The following is a 20,103-nucleotide window of genomic DNA, read 5'->3' as shown; positions in this document are numbered from 1 at the left end:
GAAGGCTTACAGAAAAAAACTCTCATGTATGTTTGATGTGGGACTTACAAAGACATCAGTGGAAAACTACACCTCTAAGAGAATGAAATCAAACAGTTGGTGGTGGTTTTGAAGATACTCTTGACTGGAAGGGTGAGGAATCTGTAAATGGGCTGGAACGTGATTTCCTCTATATATCTGTCTCTCTCCATATGTGGTGATTCCAAACTCTGACAAATGCCTTCCTTGCTTCCACCTTCAAAATCTCCTGCAAGGGAGGGTACTGGTGAATTCCAACATGGAACTGTAAAGGGGATAGGTAATGGACAATCTAATTCCTAGCAATATTCACAGTGAGGATATCTGCCACTCTAGATTTTTTGTCCTATCTCATTGCTCCCTTCTTAATTCCAGGTCTATTCACCAAATGCCAGTCAGAAGGAAGGACAATGAGCAAAGGCCCAAATATGAAAATAATAATTCACAAGAAACTATACTCTTTGATATACTTGCCATACATAAAAATTTATTTCAACTGTTGAATGCTGGGGAAAGTGGGAAAAAGATCCTATATCCACCACCCTCTAAAAGGAGCTTTCTCAGTAAGAAAGGTAGAAAGTATAAAATGGACTAGGGATATCCAAGAATTGTCACATGGCCAGTAGGACAGTCCTAACAAGTGCCAAACTCATTTTACAACGGCCCCTTAACGTAGAACAAATAAAACATTATAAATATATTAAACCTAACTGCATATTAGAAATAAACTTTAATTCACCCATGAATCCAAAAGGCTTCAGAATAGAAGGAGAAAATATCATTTACTGATTTAAGGAAAAATCACTACCTATTAATCTTATGTACTCTTGTTGAAAGATGACTTGAATAATTACTTGATCTCAATATTCATTTCTAAATGTCATTAGTAGAATTCCACAGTCCAATGATTTACTGTAAGAAAGAAGCTTAGTAAACCAATATATTTACAACTTTTATAACAACTCTTTCATATGGAAAGTTTTCTGGAACATTATACATGTGTTAACTCTCACCAAGCTTTCTTAGGTTACTTACATTTATATTTCTTATCAGTAGGAGTTTTCGTATTTTAGTATGGGGGTCAATTGAAGACTTTCTCATATTGTTTACTTTCAAGAGGTTTTATCCAGTGAGTCTTTTCGTGCCTTCAGAAAGAACTGGGATCACAGAAGACTTTCCCAGATTCTTCACAATTATATGGCTTCTCTCCCATGTGCACTCTCATGTGTCTTCAAAAGTATGTGTAACAAATGAAGGTTTTTTGGGCTGGTGCCGTGGCTTAGAAGTTAAGTGTGCGCGCTCCAGTGCTGGCGGACCGGGTTGAGATCCCGGGCATGCACCGATGCACCACTTCTCCGGCCATGCTGAGGCCGCGTCCCACATACAGCAACTAGAAGGATGTGCAGCTATGACATACAACTATCTACTGGGGCTTTGGGGGGGAAAATAAATAAATAAATTTAAAAAATTAAAAAAAAAAAACAAAAAACAAAAAACAAATGAAGGTTTTCCCACATTCCTGACATTCATAGGGTTTCTCTGCAGTATTAGTTCTTTCGTGTACTTGAAAATAACTGGAACGAATGAAGGTTTTACCACATAGTTTACATTCACAGGGTTTCTCTCGTCAGTTCTTTTATGTATTCCAAATGGACTGGGACAAAAGCAAGTCTTGCACGTTCTTTACATTTATAAGGTGTATATCCAGTATGCATTTTCATGTGTGATGAAGTGCTGGATGGATGACAAAAGGCTTTCCCACATTCTTTACATACATTAGGTTTCCCTCCTGTGTGACTTCTTTAATGTATTTAAAATTAACTGGGACTAATGAGTGCTTTCTCACATTCCTTACATTTTTAAGGCCCAACACCAGTCCAAGTGATCACGTGTACTTGAAGGTATGAGAGAGAAATAAATGCTTTCCCTCATTCCTTTCATTCACACAGTTTCTCTCCAGTGTGATTTCTTTCATGTGTTTGGAAACTTAGATGAGATCTAAAACTTTAACCACATTGTTTACATTCATAAGTTTTCTGTCCTGTGTGAGTACCTTCATGTCTTTGTAAGGAACTATAATATTTGTAGGCTTTTCCACATTCCTTACATTCATAAGGCTTCTCTCTAGTATGAGTTCTTCCATGGTTTTGAAGAGAATTGGGAGAACTGAAGACTTTACAGCATTTTTTACATTCATAAAGTTTCTCTCCTATGTGAGTCCTATCATGTTTTTTAAAGGAATAATACTGTCTAATGGCTTTTCCATACTGTTTACATTGAAAGTCTCTCTCCAGAGTGAGCTCTTCCCTATATCTGAAGTGATCTGGAACAAGTGAAGCCTTTCCCACATTCCTTACCTGTATAAAGATCATGTCTAGTGTGTTATCATGTCTTCAAAGGATTTTGAGCCACATGAGGGCTTTCCCACATTCCTTACTTTTACACATTTTCTATTATGATTTCTTTCATGGTTTTCAAAAAATTGGAGATAGATGAAGGCTTTCCCAAATACCTTACATTTATAGGGCTTCTCTGCATATTTCTGATACTCATATGGTTTCTCTTCAGTGTGACAGCTGATGCCCATAAAGGGATGAAAGATGCATGAAGACTTCTCCACATGCAATGCATTCATGTGGTTTCACTCCACTATTTCTTTGTTCAGGCTGAGATTTGGAATAAGGCTGAACTTTTCTGCATGTTGACTATCCTCATTACTTTCACAGAGTCTCTCTGCCATATGACTTCTATAAAAATGAAAACATTATTGATGATTTCTTTATTGATTTTATATTTATTATATTTATTATGATATATAGGAAAAGTTTAGATTTTCTGCCTTGTCTGAATTCTCTGAAATTGAATATACCGAATTCTCTGCTAGAGGACTTCACGCTTGCTGTTATCAAGACAGTGATATTCATATATAGGATTTATTAATACTGTTTCCAGGTGAACTATTTTGCAAATATTGAAATTCTATGTCACATTTAAAAAAGTATATTTGGTAAAAATTTTCTAAGACTAAATACAGTTGAAGCAGGGGTTATTTGTTCTGTTTGCTGCTTTTTAAAATTTCATAACATACTAGGATTTTCACATGAGACACTGCTTTCTATTGTGAGTGTGACCCACCTTAGTTTTCTCCCCTATAAAACCGTGCAGATGAGTTTGATTCTAGGCCAGGGAATCCTCTATTGCTAGCACCATTACCTGGAGTTTGACTAATCAATCTGATCCAATCTGTGATCAGGGATGGCCTGTTTGACCCAGGGAAAGCAACTCCACAGTGGACCCCATCAGGTGTGGAGGAGCACGCTGTTCATAAAGTATATGAACTCCCTGGTCACGCATGTGCTCCCAAGTCACTCTGGGATTGGCCAAAAAAAAGTAGGTGACCTCCTGCAGACTGTATTACCTCAGTCAAAGCAGAGGAGAACACACCTCCTCCTGTAGGTGTGATATGCCAGAGGTGCCATTTTTGGCTCTATGCTGTAAGTACACATCTCTTCAATGAGGAAGGCTCTGGTTAGCAAGCCTGAGGGGTCCTGCACTCATGACCCAAGGCAAACGGGAAGCTGGCTGTGGAGGATCGACTCAGGCCCTGGGAGGGCCCCCATTTACAAAAAGGCTGTCAGTTGCCATCAGTGGCTTCTCTAATTCTGTGCAGCACTGGATGAGAATAGTTTTGCTACAAGAAGGCTTGGGCGACTTATGTCCACCATGAGAGGTTTAGAGAATCTGGGATGCATAATGGGAGTCTCCTAAAGCCTCTATGGTAAAGGGGTGTGTGGAGAGAGACACTAATGGAGAGACTGTTATTTTGACAAATTCTAGAGGCATTCATTTCCCTGTTCAAAGTCAGTCACTTTTTTGTGTGTGTGTGAGAGGAAGATCAGCCCTGAGCTAACATCCATGCTAATGCTCCTCTTTTTGCTGAGGAAGACTGGCTCCGAGCTAACATCTATTGCCAATCCTCCTTTTTTTCCCCCAAAGACCCAGTACATAGTTGTCTGTCATAGCTGCACATCCTTCTAGTTGCTGTATGTGGGACGCAGCCTCAGCACGGCTGAAGAAGTGGTGTGTCAGTGCGCGCCCGGGATCCAAACCCGGGCCGCCAGTAGCAGCGCACGTGCACTTAACCGCTAAGCCACAGGGCCAGCCAGAGTCAGTCACTTTTAAGTGTTGTGTGAATAAGTAAGCAAGCAGGTCTGATAAATATGTGACAGCTGGGAAAGCTATGGCTTACAGAATGTGCTGCTGATGTGGGTTCTAACACTGAATTGTCACCCTCTCACCTCACAGGCCCCCATCATTATCTCAGGGAAATTTTCCAAGATGGAATGTGTAAATTTCTAAAGATGTTTCCAGGTAAGCAGGCACAAGTAGGCTTGAGTTAGGAAATGAACAGCTGGAAATGGTCTACGGATAATAATGGAAAGTAATGATGCTGATGCACACAAATGAGGCTGTTCCCAGACAGATCCCACTTAGGAGACACCTTTTTGTTTCAGAACCACAGAATTTCCAAAGCTGCAAGAAAGGCCTGTTGAGGACTGAATTATTCTTCTCAGTCTTCAATTCATCCCAAGACAGATCGCACAGTGCTAGAAAGAAGTACTGAACGCATAAAAAGCAAGGATCGGGAAAGTTTAACATTCTCCTAGCACATGAAAGTGATTCTGTTATTCATTTTTCATTAATTACATAAATATATAATACTTTATGTAGACTCGTGAATTTTCACAAATGTATATTAATACTGCCATCAAAACATGGTAAACGTGCCATTACCAAGAAGAACACTCTTGTGGTGACCATTTGATTGAAACCCCTCCAATACATAAGTTAACGCTAAAATAAATGGAAAAGATTAATGCTTTCTTTTGCTCTTTATTAAACCGGCGTATAAAACAACCGTGTTACTATTGTTTTGCACTTTTCCACACCATGTGCTGGATGTCTAAGCATATGGAAATAAAACCTATGAATAGCATGATGGGCTACGGGGCTTTGAGAATCATTGAACCTAAAGACTTCCAGCTACTCCTGTGATAAAAAGAAACTATTTCTAATTTCTCCTTTTATACTCAGTTAGGATATTACTCAAAATGATACCCTCTCCCTGCAGTTCACCTCATTATTCCTTGGATGATTGCCTCTAAACACCCATAGCTCTTTCTGGGGTTTCCACTAGGAGTTCACAGTGGACTCACACAGATATCACTCTACTCATAGAATACACTCAGGATGAGCTAGAGCAGTGCAGATGAATGCAACTGTTTCTCTAAATGGGAGGAACTCCATGGTTTACTGGGGTGTATATTGCACATTCGTGTCTGTAAAACAGCAAAATGAAAATGCCCAAGACTATGTATTTTATTTTTTTCATTTTCATAATTTTATTTATTTTTTTTCCCCCAAAGCCCCAGTAGATAGTTGTATGTCATAGCTGCACCTCCTTCTAGTTGCTGTATGTGGGATGTGGCCTCAGCATGGCCGGAGAAGTGGTGTGTCGGTGCGCGCCCGGGATCCGAACCCGGTCCGCCGGTAGCAGAGCACCTGCACTTAACCACTAAGCCACAGGGCCAGCCCAAGACTATGTATTTTAAATATTTAAAGATAAAAATCCTCTCAACAGGAAAAACAAAAAGACACCACAAATATCTGTGGCTTAAATCAATAGGAAGTCTCAAGTCCCAGATAACAATAATGATGACAACCTCACTCACCCCTACCCTCATAGAAAAGATATATATTCATCTCAGCATTCCTATTAGCTCATATTTTTTTATGTTTATTCAAGGCCCTTATTTCCATCTTATCAGACATATATTTGCCATTTGTTAACCACTTCTGTTTTCCCACAAACATATAAGCACCAGGACTGCAAGAACTTGTTTCACACCACTATATCCAAATCCTATGTGTGCAAAATTGTGTGCCTTGACTCTATAGTGCATGGCATGTGAGAGATGTTGAAACATTATCATCAAAGGCATAGTCTGTGAGAAAGAAAGGCTTGATTGGCACAGTGGTCCTGTCTCTCTCCCTTGCTAGGTTCGTATTGTCCCACAATTTACCTAAACTCAAGGCCTCAGTTGAGTCATAAAGGAGACATTAAAAATATTACATACTATACTAAGAAGTGAATTTATGTATTTTAACTGAGGTTCTTTATGGTAAACTGTCTAATTCACTGTAGGAAATACATCAGTGTTTTGATAACAAGTAGGAAAGACAAAAGCTGTCCCAGAGGACCAGGAGCTGCCTGCAGTCACTGCAAGGCCAGGTCATCCTGTTGATGACAGATATGTCACATGCCTCCTTTACGAAAGGTTCACAGTCACCAAAAAAAAAACTATGGGTACTTTTTTACCACACTAGTAAAAGTGGTAAAATACAACATTCCAAATTATAAACATCACTAATATTCCCTCCTTCTTACTAAAGTGGCTGACTGGAACTTCTTACAAATTACCTTTATCTCCACTACATTGTTGTTGCCTTCTAGAAAACAATGGTTATTTTTACCAAAGACAAAATGTTTCCCAAAGACAGAATGAGTTTACCACCTCTCAGAATTCAATACAGAAAATGACCTGCTTCCTTGAATAGCAATCAAATCCACAAACACATGCCAAAATCTGGTTGTTGTTTTTCTTTTTGCTTGAGGAAGATTGTTGCTGACACCTGTGCCAATCTTCCTCTGTTTTGCATGTGGGATGCCATCCAAGTATGGCTTGATGAGCAGTGTGTAGGTCAATGCCCGGGGCCCGAACTCCTGAACCCTGGGCCACTGAAGCAGAGCATGTGAACTTAACCACTACACCACTGGGCTGGCCCCTGAAATCTTGTAAGAAGTCCTTTTCAGCCGCCTGTTACTCTTACACCTCACAGTCCTTCACGGTCTGTAGTCAGTCTTATTAGAATTCATTACACCCCTCTTTTTGACTACAGGTACAATCCTACAGGACACTGCCAAGAGGGCATGAAAAACCCATGCTGCTTAAGTTTTGGATTAAGAATGAATGAGACATTAGTTTTATGACAAAAATTGTAACTATTAAAGAAAAAAAGGGGCTGGTCCAGTGGTGTAGTGGTTGGGTTCATGCACTCTGCTTCAGCAGCCCAGGGTTTTCCAGGTTTGGATCCCAGGCGCAGACCTACGCACTGCTTATCAAGCCATGCTGTGGCAGGCATCCCACATATAAAAAGTAGAGGAGGATGAGCACGGTTGTTAGCCCAGGGCCAGTCTTCCTCAGCAGAAAGAGGAGGATTGCCAACAGATGTTAGCTCAGGGCTAATCTTCCTCACCAAAAAAGAAAAAAAAATACAGTTTGCCTGAGGAAAAAAATACCGTAATTTGTATGTACATGATAAAATTGACTCATAATGTATAATGATTAAATGAAGATAATTGCAAAGTATATTTGAAAATCTATAATTAAAATGGATTTTAATATATTCTCTGAGGAAATGAAAACCACAATAATATTTATTAGCATTCAATGGCTCAGAAAACAGTTGATAAAATATATCAATGAAACAACTACAGCAACGTTCATTTCAAAGGAAATGCATGTAGTTTTAATGCCACACAATCAAACATTATTGAGGGCCGGCCCTGTGGCTTGGTGGTTAAGTGCGCGCGCTGCGATGCTGGTGGCCCGGGTTCGGATCCCGGGTGCACATCGAGGCACCACTTCTCCGTTCATCCTGAGGCCGAGTCCCACATACAGCAACTAGAAGGATGTGCAGCTACGACATACAACTACCCACTGGGGCTTTGGGGGGAAAAAATAAAATAAATAAAATCTTTAAAAAAAAACAAACAAACAAAAAAAAACATTATTGAAAACATACTGAGGGAATGTGTTCAGATACAAGTAACAGAAAACACACAGTCTTCCTGACATGAGAAAGCAGACTGTTCTCATGTGGGAGAACTGGGTCAAGGCAGCCACTGCACAATGCAGCAGAGAAATTCCCAGGTCTTCCTTTTTTATGCCCCATTGTAGATGTCATGGTGAATCAGGAAAACGTTAACAATATAAGGTGTTTTGTATACAAATTAGACCTTATAGAGATATCATCTAGAGAAGAGGGGAATCAGAGAATACTCCCAACCACAAAAGTCTGAATTAGTTTCCTGGTGGACAGAAGAGGCCTTACAGAAAATTCCTAACTCTAATGGATCTTTAATGTGAAAACATCAGTGGAAAATACACCTGTAAGAAAATGGAAATAAAACAGTTGTTGGTGGTTTTCAAGATACTTTAGATTAGAAGGGCAAAGAATCCAGAAAATGGGATCAAAGATGGGTTCTTCAAAGCTCCTAGGTAACTGTCTCTCCTTGTATGGTGGCTCCAAAATCTGCCTAATAACTTGTTTCTGCCTTCCAAATCTCATGCAAGTGAGGCTATTTGTGAATTTCAACATGAAACCATAAACTGGATGGATTCTTAAAGATCTAGTTCTACACAGTACCCTCATGACATAACACAATACAGGGTGATATGTCCAGCTCTAGATTTTGTTCCTCTGTCAGAGATTTCTACTTAATTCAAAGTCTGTTCTCCAAATACCAGTCAGAAGGAAGGACAGGGGCCGGCCCAGTAGTGTAGTAGTTAAGCTTGTGTGCTCTGCTTTGGCACCCCAGGGTTCTTGGGATCAGATCCTGGGTGCAGAACTACACACCATTCATCAGGTCATGCTGTAGTAGCATCCCACATACAAAACAGGAATATTGGCACAGATGTTAGCTCAGGGCCAATCTTCCCCAAGCAAAAAGAGGAGGATTGGCAACAGATGTTAGCTCAGGGCCAATCCTCAACAAAAAAATTAAAAAATAAAATAAAATAAAGGAAAGACAGAGAAAAGGCACAAATATGAAAATAGTAACTTACAGGAAAGTATACTCTGATAAACTTGCCATACATAAAAATTTATTCCAACTGTTTAATACTATAGAAAACAGAAATAGGCTCCTATACCCATCACCCCATAAAAGGAGCTTTCTCAAAGAAAGGAACAATATATGCCATGGATTAGGCATATCCAGGAATGGCAATACAAGGCCAATAAGAAAATCCCAACAGGGGCCAGCCTAGTGGCACAAGTGGTTCAGTGCACGCACTCCACTACAGCGGCCCGGAGTTCACCGGTTCAGATCCCGGGTGCGCACCAACGCGCTGCTTTTCAGGCCATGCTGTGGCGGCGTCCAATATAAAGTGGAGGAAGATGGGCATGGATGTTAGCTCAGGGCTGATCTTCCTCACAAAAAAAAAAAGAAAATCCCAACAAATACAAACTTTCATTTTTCAATGGCCCTTTAACACAGAACAATTAAAATATTATAAAAAAATTGAGAAAACATTATTAACTGATTCAAGGAAAAAGCACTACCTATTAATCTTTATGTACAACTGATGAAGGACAACTTGCAGAATTCTCTCACCTCAATATTCATTTCTGAAAGTAATGAAAAGAAATCCACAATCAAGTGTTGCCCTTTAAGAAAGAGGCTTGGCTCTATGGAAAACAGTATGGAGATTCCTCAAAAAATTAAAAATAGAAATACCCTATGATCCAGCTATCCCACTACTGGGAATCTAGCCAATAAACCTGAAATCAACAATCCAAAGAGGCTTATGCACCCCTATGTTCATTGCAGCATTATTCACTATAGCCCAGAAGTGGAAGCAACCCAAGTGTCCCTCGACTGATGAGTGGCTCAAGAAGATGTGGTATATATATACAATGGAATACTACTCAGCCATAAAAAAAGACAAAGTCGTCCCATTTGCAACAACATGCATGGACCTGGAGGGTATTATGTTAAGTGACACAAGCCAGAAAGAGAAAGACAAACAACGTATGATCTCACTCATATGTGGAATATAAACCAACACACGGACAGAGAGAACTGTATTGTGGTTACCAGGGGCAATGGGGGTGGCGGTGAGCACAAGGGGAGTAGGGAGACATGTGTACGGTGACTGACAAACAAAAATGTACAACCAAAATTTCACAATGTTATAAACTATTATGACATCAATAAAAAATAAGAAAAAAAAAAGAGAGCCTCGGTAAACACAATATATTTACAACTTTTATAACACCTCTTTCATGTTCAAAGTTTTCTAGAACATTATACACAGATTAATTTCCATCAAGCTTGCTCATATTACTTACATTTATATTTTTTTGGAGAGACCTTCACATACAGTGACCCAGGCCAATTGAAGTTTTTCTCATGCTCTTTACATTTAAGAGGTTTTTATCAAGTGAGTCCTTTCATACGCTCAGAAAGAACTCAGATGACAAAGGCTTTCCCACATCATCTACATTTACATGTAGGTTTGTTTTTCCTCTAGTGTGCATTCTCACATGTCTTTGCAACTTTTCATGAGAAATAAATGCTTTCTCATTTTCCTCACATTCATACGCTTTCTCTCCAGTGTGACTTCTTTCATGTCTTTGAAGTGATTTGAGAGAAGTTAATGCTTTCTCACATTCTTTACATTCATAAGGTTTCTCTCCAGTATGATATCTTTCATTTTTTCGAAGAGAGCTGGAAGAAGTGAAGGCTTTACCACATTGTTTATATTCATAGAGTTTCTCTCCAGTATGAATTCTTTCATGGTCTCGAAGAGAACTGGAAAAAGTGAACGTATTAATACATTTTTTACATTCGCAGGGTTTGTCTCCAGCGTGAGTTCTTTCATGTATCGAAGTAAACTGGGAAAAATGAAGGCTTTCTCATATTCCTTACATTTATAAGGTCCGTCTTCAGTATAAAAGATCATGTGTGATTGAAGGCCTGAAGGGTAATTAAAGGCTTTCCCACATTCGTTACATTCACAGGGTTTCTCCCCAGTGTGACTCCTTTCATATATTTGAAATGCACTGGGAGAAATGAATACTTTCTCACATTCCTTACACTTGTAAGGTCCATCTCCAGTGTGAAAGATCATGTGTGATTGAAGGCTTGAGGGATTTGTAAAGGCTTTCCCACATTCTTTACATTCATAGGGTTTCTCTCCAGTATGAATTCTTTCATATATTAGAAGATAACCTGAAGAAGTGAATGCTTTACTGCATTTTTTACATTCATAAGGTTTATCTCCAGTATGACTTTTATGAATTTGAAAAGACCTGTGAAAAGGGAAGTCTTTTCCACATTCCTTATATTTATAAGGCTTCTCTCCATATTTTTGATAGTCACATGCTTTATGTTCAGTGTGACATCTAACATGCCTACTAAGGGATGAATGATGCTTGAAGACTTTCCCACATGCACTGCATTCACATGGTTTAGCTCCTGTAGTTTTCTTTTTCCAAGTGAGGTTTGCAACAAGGCTGAAATTTTCTCCACATTGACCACCTTCTTCACTTGCACAGAGTGTCCGTACCATATGACTTGTGTAAAAAATGAGAAGCACATTATTAATTATTGCTTTATTAATGATTATATATTTCTTATATATAAGTTATAGGAAAAGTTTAGGTTTTCTGCCTTATCTGAATTCTCTGAAATTGAATATACTGAATGCTGTGCAAGAAGTCTTTACACTGCTATTGTCAAAACAGTGATATTCATATATAGGGTTTATTAATACTATTTCCAAGTGAACTATTTTGCAAAAACTGCACCTCTATATCACACTTCAGAAAGTATATTTAGTGAAAATTTTCTAAGAATAGCTAAATTTCAAATGAGGTTTGTTTTGTTTACATCTTTAAAAATTTCATAAGATACCAGGATTCTCATGTGAGATACTGCTTTCCACTGTGAGTGTGACTCACCTTAGTCTTCTCCCCTGGTTTTTGTACTGATCTTCAATATCATGATCTTCCCATGCTTTTCCTGAAATGCAGACCCAGAAAGGTGATTACAAAGTATTAGAAATTAGAGAAAAGTTTTTAGATTCTAACTCCATGATGAGCTATGACCATTTCTAGTTTATTTAGCAACACCCCCCACACACACCCATTTCCACATTCTACCGTCTTGGAACCATGTTGATGGGCAAGAAACAATTGTTCTCTGATGAAGTGAAGAAATGTCCTCATTCTTACCTACTGAGTCCAGGATCCTGAAGGTTGCCCACATCACATCTCTGTAGAGTTTCTTCTGTGAAGGATCCAGTAAAGCCCACTCCTCTGCGGTGAAGTTCACAGCCACATCCTCAATGGCCACTGAGTCCTAAAACATCACAGTATGTGTACAGTAGGATGTATAAGACTGACAACACTGGGTATCCACACTCCATTTGTAGGAAGATTACATGTGACTCTGTCATCTCCAAACATTTATTCTATGACATCATCATTAAAAACTTTTTCTGTACACACTTCCTCATCAGTTTAAGAGTATTATGAATGCATGAAAATTATTTACACATTTTTACGTGACCACATTAAATCATATTTCTAATAACAGAGTCCAGAGCATGTTGGGAAATGGCAGAAATGCTATACATATGAAACAAATATTTATCACTTAAAGACCAATGATTCCTTGTGAGAAAAATTCTTTCATCTTCTTGTTTATTACCCACCAGTTACAGAACTCCATGAGGCAGAGGGTTAAGTCTACATGAGGTCTCAATGGATAAAAACATAGTGAAGAACTGGAAGCTTTTATGTCTAGTCCCATCACCAAACAGGGAGTCCAGGAGGGCTGCAGAAATGAAACTTTTTAACGAAGTCCAGCTGGCCACGTTGTCCTACAGTACTCCAGGCAATCACTACAAGTAATCAGATGCAGCTGGGTGAATGTAAATATTCTTGTGGGGAAGCACTGCTTTTAATTTCTATAATATTTATCACAGACCCAGTTCTTCCCTTCTCTCTGTATGATTTAATGGGGATAGAAAGTTATTCAGAACTTAGAGCCCAGATACAAGGAAGAAGGCATGACAACTTAGACCATAAAATACCAATACTCATGTGCCTCAAGGCTACTTCCCACCAATTTTAAGAACACAGTGAGGGGCCGCCCAGTGGCGCAAGCGGTTAAGTGCGTGCACTCTGCTCCGGCAGCCCGGGGTTCGCTGGTTCGGATCCCGGGCATGCACCGATGCACCGCTTGGCAAGCCGTGCTGTGGCAGCGTCCCATATAAAGTGGAGGAAGATGGGCACGGATGTTAGCCCAGGGCCAGTCTTCCTCAGCAAAAAAAGAGGAGGATTGGCAGATGTTAGCACAGGGTTGATCTTCCTCACAAAAAAAAAAAAAGAAAAAAGAACACATAGTGAGATAATAATATACCATAAGCACTCGTTCTGATCAAACACTAACAGTGTACCCTGAGCCTTGGTTGCTTTGAAGGGCAGGTTAAGAGCTGCATTTTAATTTTTTTTCTATTTTTATTTTTTTGTGAGGAAGATCAGCCCTGACCTAACATCCATGCTAATCCTCCTCTTTTTGCTGATGAAGACCAGCTCTGAGCTAACATCTATTGCCAATCCTCCTCCTTTTTTTCCCCCCCAAAACCCCAGCAGACAGTAGTATGTCATAGTTGCACATCCTTCTAGTTGCTGTATGTGGGACGCGGCCTCAGCACGGCAGGAGAAGCAGTGCATCGGTGCGCGCCCGGGATCCAAACCTGGGCCGCCAGCAGCGGAGCATGCGCACTTAACTGTTAAGCCACGGGTCCAGCCCAAGAGCTGCATTTTACGATGGAGTTCCTTGAAGTCCACAATGGTTTGATGGTAAATTTGCCCATGATTATAAAATATGTGAAGGATTTAACAGGGGTTTCCTCCAAAAGAACGTAAAATCTCCATTATCCAACTTCAAGAGGAATGTTTCCTGACCAGACAGTCTAGATGATGCCCTGCCAACTTCTGATGCCATGCTTAAGGAACTTAGAAGCTGTCACTCTTGACTCACAAGAAGAAAATGAACAACTCATCTTAAATCCTTGAGTGCCTTGAGGTCACAAGGCAAACTACTGTCTTCAAAATTGGGAAAGAGGAAAAGAACAATGGGATTTTTAAATAAGCCACAGATACTCTGTTCTTTTTTTTTTTTTTTTTTAAAGATTTTATTTATTTTATTTTTTCCCCCCAAAGCCCCAAAGCCCCAGTAGATAGTTGTATGTCATAGCTGCACATCCTTCTAGTTGCTGTATGTGGGACTCGGCCTCAGGATGGACGGAGAAGTGGTGCCTCGATGCGCACCCGGGATCCGAACCCGGGCCACCAGCATTGCAGCGCGCGCACTTAACCACCAAGCCACAGGGCCGGCCCAGATACTCTGTTCTTAACAAGGCCTGTACTAAACAAAAAATCTACTTTACCAGAGTCTAACGCAAAGACGAAAATAACAAAAAAACAGGATACAATATTCATGAAGCCTAGGACAACCCAGAAGTGCCTTAACAGAAGGTTTAAAATACGTACAATGGGGATACTTGAAGGAAAAGAAAGAAAGAAACAGAAGAAACAAGTGAAGTAATTATCACCAAAATATCCTAAAATTAATAATAGGCAGCACATTGTACATCCAGGAAGCTCAGAGAACACAAAACATGATAAACTACAAAAGTGCACACCCAAGGATATCACATTCAAACTAGAGAAAAATCAAAGACACAGAATATATTGAGAAATGCCAGAGAAGAAACACACCTTTGGTTTAAAGAAACAAAGATTTGAAATAAATTATACTTCTTTTCAAACACCATGCAAGCAAGAATAGAGTAGAGTGAAATACTTAAAGTTTTGAAAATAAAAGAACACTCTCCTAGAATTCTGTTAAGCAAAATTGTCCTTCAAAAATAAAGGAAAAATAAGGACTTTCTCGGACAAAAGCTGAGGAAATTTGTCATGAGTACACCTACTTTGAATGAAATGTTCAAAAATGTATCAAAAAGAATTCAAAAGATAAATGCAGAGGATTAAAAAAAGAAAAAATGAAGGTAAAATAACTTTTATATTTCTTATAATTAATATAACAGATGACATTTTGTTTAAAATAATACTAGCAACAATGTATCTGGAAATGAGAAGCTTATGTAGAAGTGAAATAAATGGCAGCAATCTGACAAGGGACAGGGAGGGAGAAATTGAGAACAGTTGTTAAGAGGTACTTGCACAACATGAAGTGGTATAGTGTTATTTGGCAGAGGAGGTGAGTTAGTTATAAATATATTCTGAAAACTCAAGGACACCACTAAAAAATGTTTTTTAAAAATTGTGTAACTGATATGCTAGGAGAGGAGATAAAAAAGAATCAGAAAAAATGCTCAATTTCAGCCAGAGAAGATGGAAAAAAGTTAGAAGGCAAAAAGAAACAAAGAACCAAAGAACAGGGGCAAAATAGAAAACAGGAAGAGATTTAGTTAATATTAATCCACGTGTATCAGTAACCACTTTACTCATCAATGGTCTCAAAACAATTGAAAGATACTGTAATATCAGATTTCAAAAAACACAATTATATGTTGTCTACAAGAAACCTACTTTCAAAATAAAGACAAAGATACATGAAGGGTGAAGGGATGGAGAAAAATAGACCATCCCAACAGTAATCAAAAGAAAGTTGCCATAGGTATGTGAATTATAGGCAATGCAGATTCCAAACCAAAAAAGATTCAGAGAAATAGAGGAGCATTAAATACTGATAAAGGGATCTATTCTCCCAGAAGGCACAGCAATCTTTCATGTGTAACTGCAGAACAACAGAGGGGCAAAATACATGAGTCAAGAACTGATAGAATGCAAGGAGAAATAGATGGATCCAGTCCTATAAGCATATACTTCAACATACCCTTATCAGGAATTATAAATTCCAGTAGGCAGGAAATGAGGAAGGACAGAGGTGAACTGAACAGCACTTTGAAACAACTGGATTTCATTGTAATCTATGGAATACTTCATACAACAGCAGAATATACATTCTTCTCAAGGTCACATGGAACATTCACCAAGACAAACCACATTCTGGGACATAAAGCACACCTTAAAAATTTGAAAGAAGAGAAATCAAATAAAATATGCTCTCACACCACACAGGCATTCATGTAGATGTCAATAACAGCAAGATAGCTGGAAAAACCCAAATACGTGGAGATTCAACAACATACTTCTAAATAATACATAGGATAAATGAAGAAGTCTCAAAAGAAATAAAAATTATTTTGAACTTAATGAAATGAAAACACAACATACCAAAGGTTCTTGGATGCAGCAAAAGCAGTGCCTAGAGGTAAATTTATGCCATGGAACAAATACACTGGAAACACCAAAGATCTCTAATCAATAACGTAAGCATCAGGCTGGCCCCATGGCTTGGCGGTTAAGTGTGCACACTCTGCTGCTGGCGGCCTGGGTTCGGATCCCGGGCGCGCACTGAGGAACCGCTTCTCTGGCCATGCTGAGGCCGCGTCCCACATGCAGCGGCTGGAAGGATGTGCAGCTGTGACATACAACTATCTACTGGGGCTTTGGGGGAAAAATAAATAAATAAAATTATTAAAAAAAAATAATGTAAGCATCTACCTTAGGAAACAATAAAAAGAAGAGCAAATGAAACCCAAATTAAGCACAATACAAGATATTATACAAATCAGCAAAGAAATCAATGTCATTGTGGGAAATCAATGGAGAAAAAACAAAAACAGCTGGTTCTTTCACAAGTCTAACAAAATTGCTTAACATCTAGTCAAGATAAAAAAAAGATGGAAGACAGAAATTACTAATATGAGAAGGGAAAGGAGAGAGAAATGAAAATAAAAAAGGATTTGATAAAATCCAACTTCCACTTATGATAACAAACTAGTAATAAAGGGGAACTTTCACTTATTAAGAAAGAATATCTTTATGAAATCTTTATGAATCACATTTGTTCCATATGGCATGACTGTCTCTGTGAAACCTCTGAAAGAATTTACAACAGAAATAACTCCTGGAATTAATAAGAGAGTATAGCAAGGTTGAAGAATACGTGAGTCTATTGCTTTTCCTATCAACCCACACAATATATAGTCAAGTGATCTTTGACAAAGAAGGAAGGCAATTCAAATGAAAAACAAAGTCTTTTAAACAAACATTGGTGGAAATAATAGATATCCACAAGGGAACACACACAGAAAAATTAAGTCAAAACACGTCACAGATCAAAATCTAAAATGCAAGACAAGTAAACTCCTAGAAGATAACACAGGAGAATATCTAAAGGACCTGGGATTTGGAGATGAATTTTTAGATACAGAACCAAAAAGCAAGGTCCACAAAAGAAAAACAAATAAAATTTTACTTCATTAAAATGAAAACCTCCTGCTCTGGGAAAGACAGTGTCAAGAGAATAACAACACAATTCACAGAGTAAGAGAAAACGTTTGTAAAATGCTTATCAGATAAATGACTTGTATCTGAAATATCCAAAGAATTCTTGAAACTCTACAGCAAAAAGATAAATGACCCAATTAAAAGTGGGCAAAAGATCTGAACAGAGAGCTCACTGAAGAAGATATAAATAGGAAATAAGCAATATGAAAACACGTTCCACATCAAATGTCATTGGGAAAATGCAAATAAAACGACAATGAGGTATCATTAAACACTTATTAAATGGGTAAAACTATCAGAACACCAAACATTGGTGAAGATGCAAAATTACAAATAATTCTCCTCTATTGCCAGTGGAAATGGAATTTGGTATGTCTACAAGGGAAGACGGAAACTTTCCTTCAAAACAAAATACACTGTTACCACATAGAGTAAGATCCAGCAATCACACTCCTTGTTATTTTTCCAAATGAACTGAAACCTTATGTTCACACAAAACCTACACATGAATGTTTATAGGCAGTTTATTCATAATTGGCAAGAGTTAGAGTTTATAGCAAGATGTCCTTCAAGAGTCAAATAGACAAAAGCAATCAGTGGAGTATCCATACGATGAAATACTGTTTAGTGATAAAAGGAGATGAGGTATCAAGCCACGAAAACACATGAGGGAATCTTAAAAGTATGTTGCTAATGGAAAGAAGCCAATGTGACAAGGGTATGTGGTGTATGATTCCAAGTATATGACATTCTGGAAAAGACAAAAGCATGAGCCAGTAGAAGGATCTTTAGTTGTGAAGAACTTGTGGGATGGAGGGAGGGATGAATCAATAGAGGGAGCACAGGGGATTTTCAGGGAAGTGAAACTACAATATGTGGTACAGAAATGATGGACACATGTTATTATACATTTGCCAAAACCCATACAACGTATAACACAAAGAATCAATGCCGCTGTACACTGTGATGCATCAATATGGGTCTTGAAATTGTAACAAATGTGCAGCAGTAAAACAAAATGTGAAAAAGAGTGCAAACTGTGTGGATGCAGAGAGAAGGGTTATGTGGAAACTGTAAATTCTGATCCATTGTTCTGTAAACCTACAACTGGTCTAAAAAAATGAAGTCTTTCAAAAAACAGGTGAAGACAGACTCATTACAATTCACCCCTGGTGACTGAAACAGGACATCTCTCATTCAACTGATTTCAATAAGCCAGTATGGTGCTCTATGAGCCTGAGACCCACAAGGGAGGTGAAACTTCCACCAAATGTCTTGTTGGAGAGCAGGGCACTGTATACTCTGAGAGGTGCCATGGTTACTATCAGTAGTGTCAGAAAAAACTCCAAGGTGGATAACGAGTGTCCTGGTGAGGCCTTATATTGTACACCTAGCAATGTACAGACAAGTGTTACCTTGATTCTATTTTGGCTATCAGTGAGTCAGGAGTTTTCCAAAGTTCTTTTTCCACAAAAGGTCATCTCTTAGACAATCATCCAAGAGTTTGTGAACATATGCAGATGAGCCCAATTTTTGGCCAGTAGTATGACGACTGCCTGATGTTTGGATAGCTCTGGTGACACTTGGATTTGGTTCTTCATCAGGGATGTCCCAATTAAGGGATGAAGAGCAGCAACTCTCCACTGAGCTCCATCATGTACGAATGTGTATTGTTGTTCTTCAAGTCTATGCACTCCCCAGTGCTGTGCATTCAGTTAACCCCAAGGAACTACCCAGGGAACCAAGGAGTCTGGGAGAGGGGTGACCTCCTCCACCCCCTAGCATCTTTCAAAAAACTGAAGAAACAAATGCCATGCTCCTCCTGCAGGTGACATAAGCTACAGGGCCCAGGTTAGGCTCCATCATATCAGAAGTAGGTGTAGTACCTGGGATATGCTGGTGGGAGGCTGTTTCCAGGGCCAAAGGCATAACAGGCACCTCAGTAGAGGGTCACATGCTCAGTGCTTGTGAGAGCCTATACTTTCAAGAGATCTCAGTACCTGGTGACAACAGCAGCTCTAATGGTGTATAGTGTGGGGACCAGGGCAGGTTCTTGCATCAGAAGCCTATGGACAACTTACAGTCCTCCTCCTGAGAGCCTCAAATCACTGCCATCAGGGTTAGTGGCCTCCTCCATGACAGCTGGTTGCTTTGTAGCATTTCAGGAACACGGGCTTAAGTCGAGTATGAATTAATCCCTTTGCTGGGCCAAATACAATCTGTGGGTGCTGTCCACTATAACCCAGAGTGTCAGGATCTTTATCGCAATAGATGCAGGGGTGGCAGCAGCAGAGTTACTCAGGGGTCCTGGGGAGCCCTCCGTAAGCTTGCTACCTACTGCCTGCTTTTTCCAATCTCTTCTTTGTGAAATAATTGCTCTTTAACCAGTGACCATCTGATGGGCTCAGATCATTCACAGGTATAATCATGCTTGAAGCCCCAGATTCCCCCTAACGTCAAGGCGAACCCAGCTTCAGCCTCACCTTCACTCCAAACACAAAGACAGATTCCACTCAAGACACTGACTGAGGACTACATTAAGGAGCGCCTCATTCCCAGATTCCTGCTCCAAGGACAAGGAAAAACTGCCAAAAATTACCAAAACAAACAGATGATTTCCACTCAAGACATAACCCAGAACCACACTGAGAAGGGCCCATCCCCAGACTCCTTCTCTCAAAAGAACTAAAATTGCCAATTCAGAGTCCTCTGTACATAGACCCAGGCGTGGTGGGTGAACAGTGCACACAGGGCAGCACAGCTCACAGGAGGAGCTGCCCAGCA

The 20,103-nt window shown here is 39.3% G+C and overlaps 1 protein-coding gene across 1 annotated transcript; it reads right to left on the bottom strand.

The window, feature by feature from the left end:
• Window positions 1-1,955: 1,955 nt before the first annotated feature.
• On the bottom strand, window positions 1,956-19,456 carry LOC101403120 (uncharacterized). Its single transcript, XM_087425276.1, is given in 8 exon segments — window positions 1,956-2,238; window positions 10,360-10,364; window positions 10,411-10,751; window positions 10,754-11,442; window positions 11,830-11,890; window positions 12,103-12,229; window positions 16,201-16,231; window positions 19,401-19,456. Coding segments are annotated over 8 exon segments (1,593 nt in total).
• Window positions 19,457-20,103: the final 647 nt, after the last annotated feature.

The sequence above is a fragment of the Ceratotherium simum genome, chromosome 39, assembly GCF_057802395.1.
Source record: "Ceratotherium simum simum isolate JZ-2026a chromosome 39, ASM5780239v1, whole genome shotgun sequence".
Lineage (NCBI taxonomy): Eukaryota > Metazoa > Chordata > Mammalia > Perissodactyla > Rhinocerotidae > Ceratotherium > Ceratotherium simum.
The sequence above is the reverse complement of the archived record's forward strand: the minus strand, read 5'-3'. Positions and strand labels throughout refer to the sequence as shown.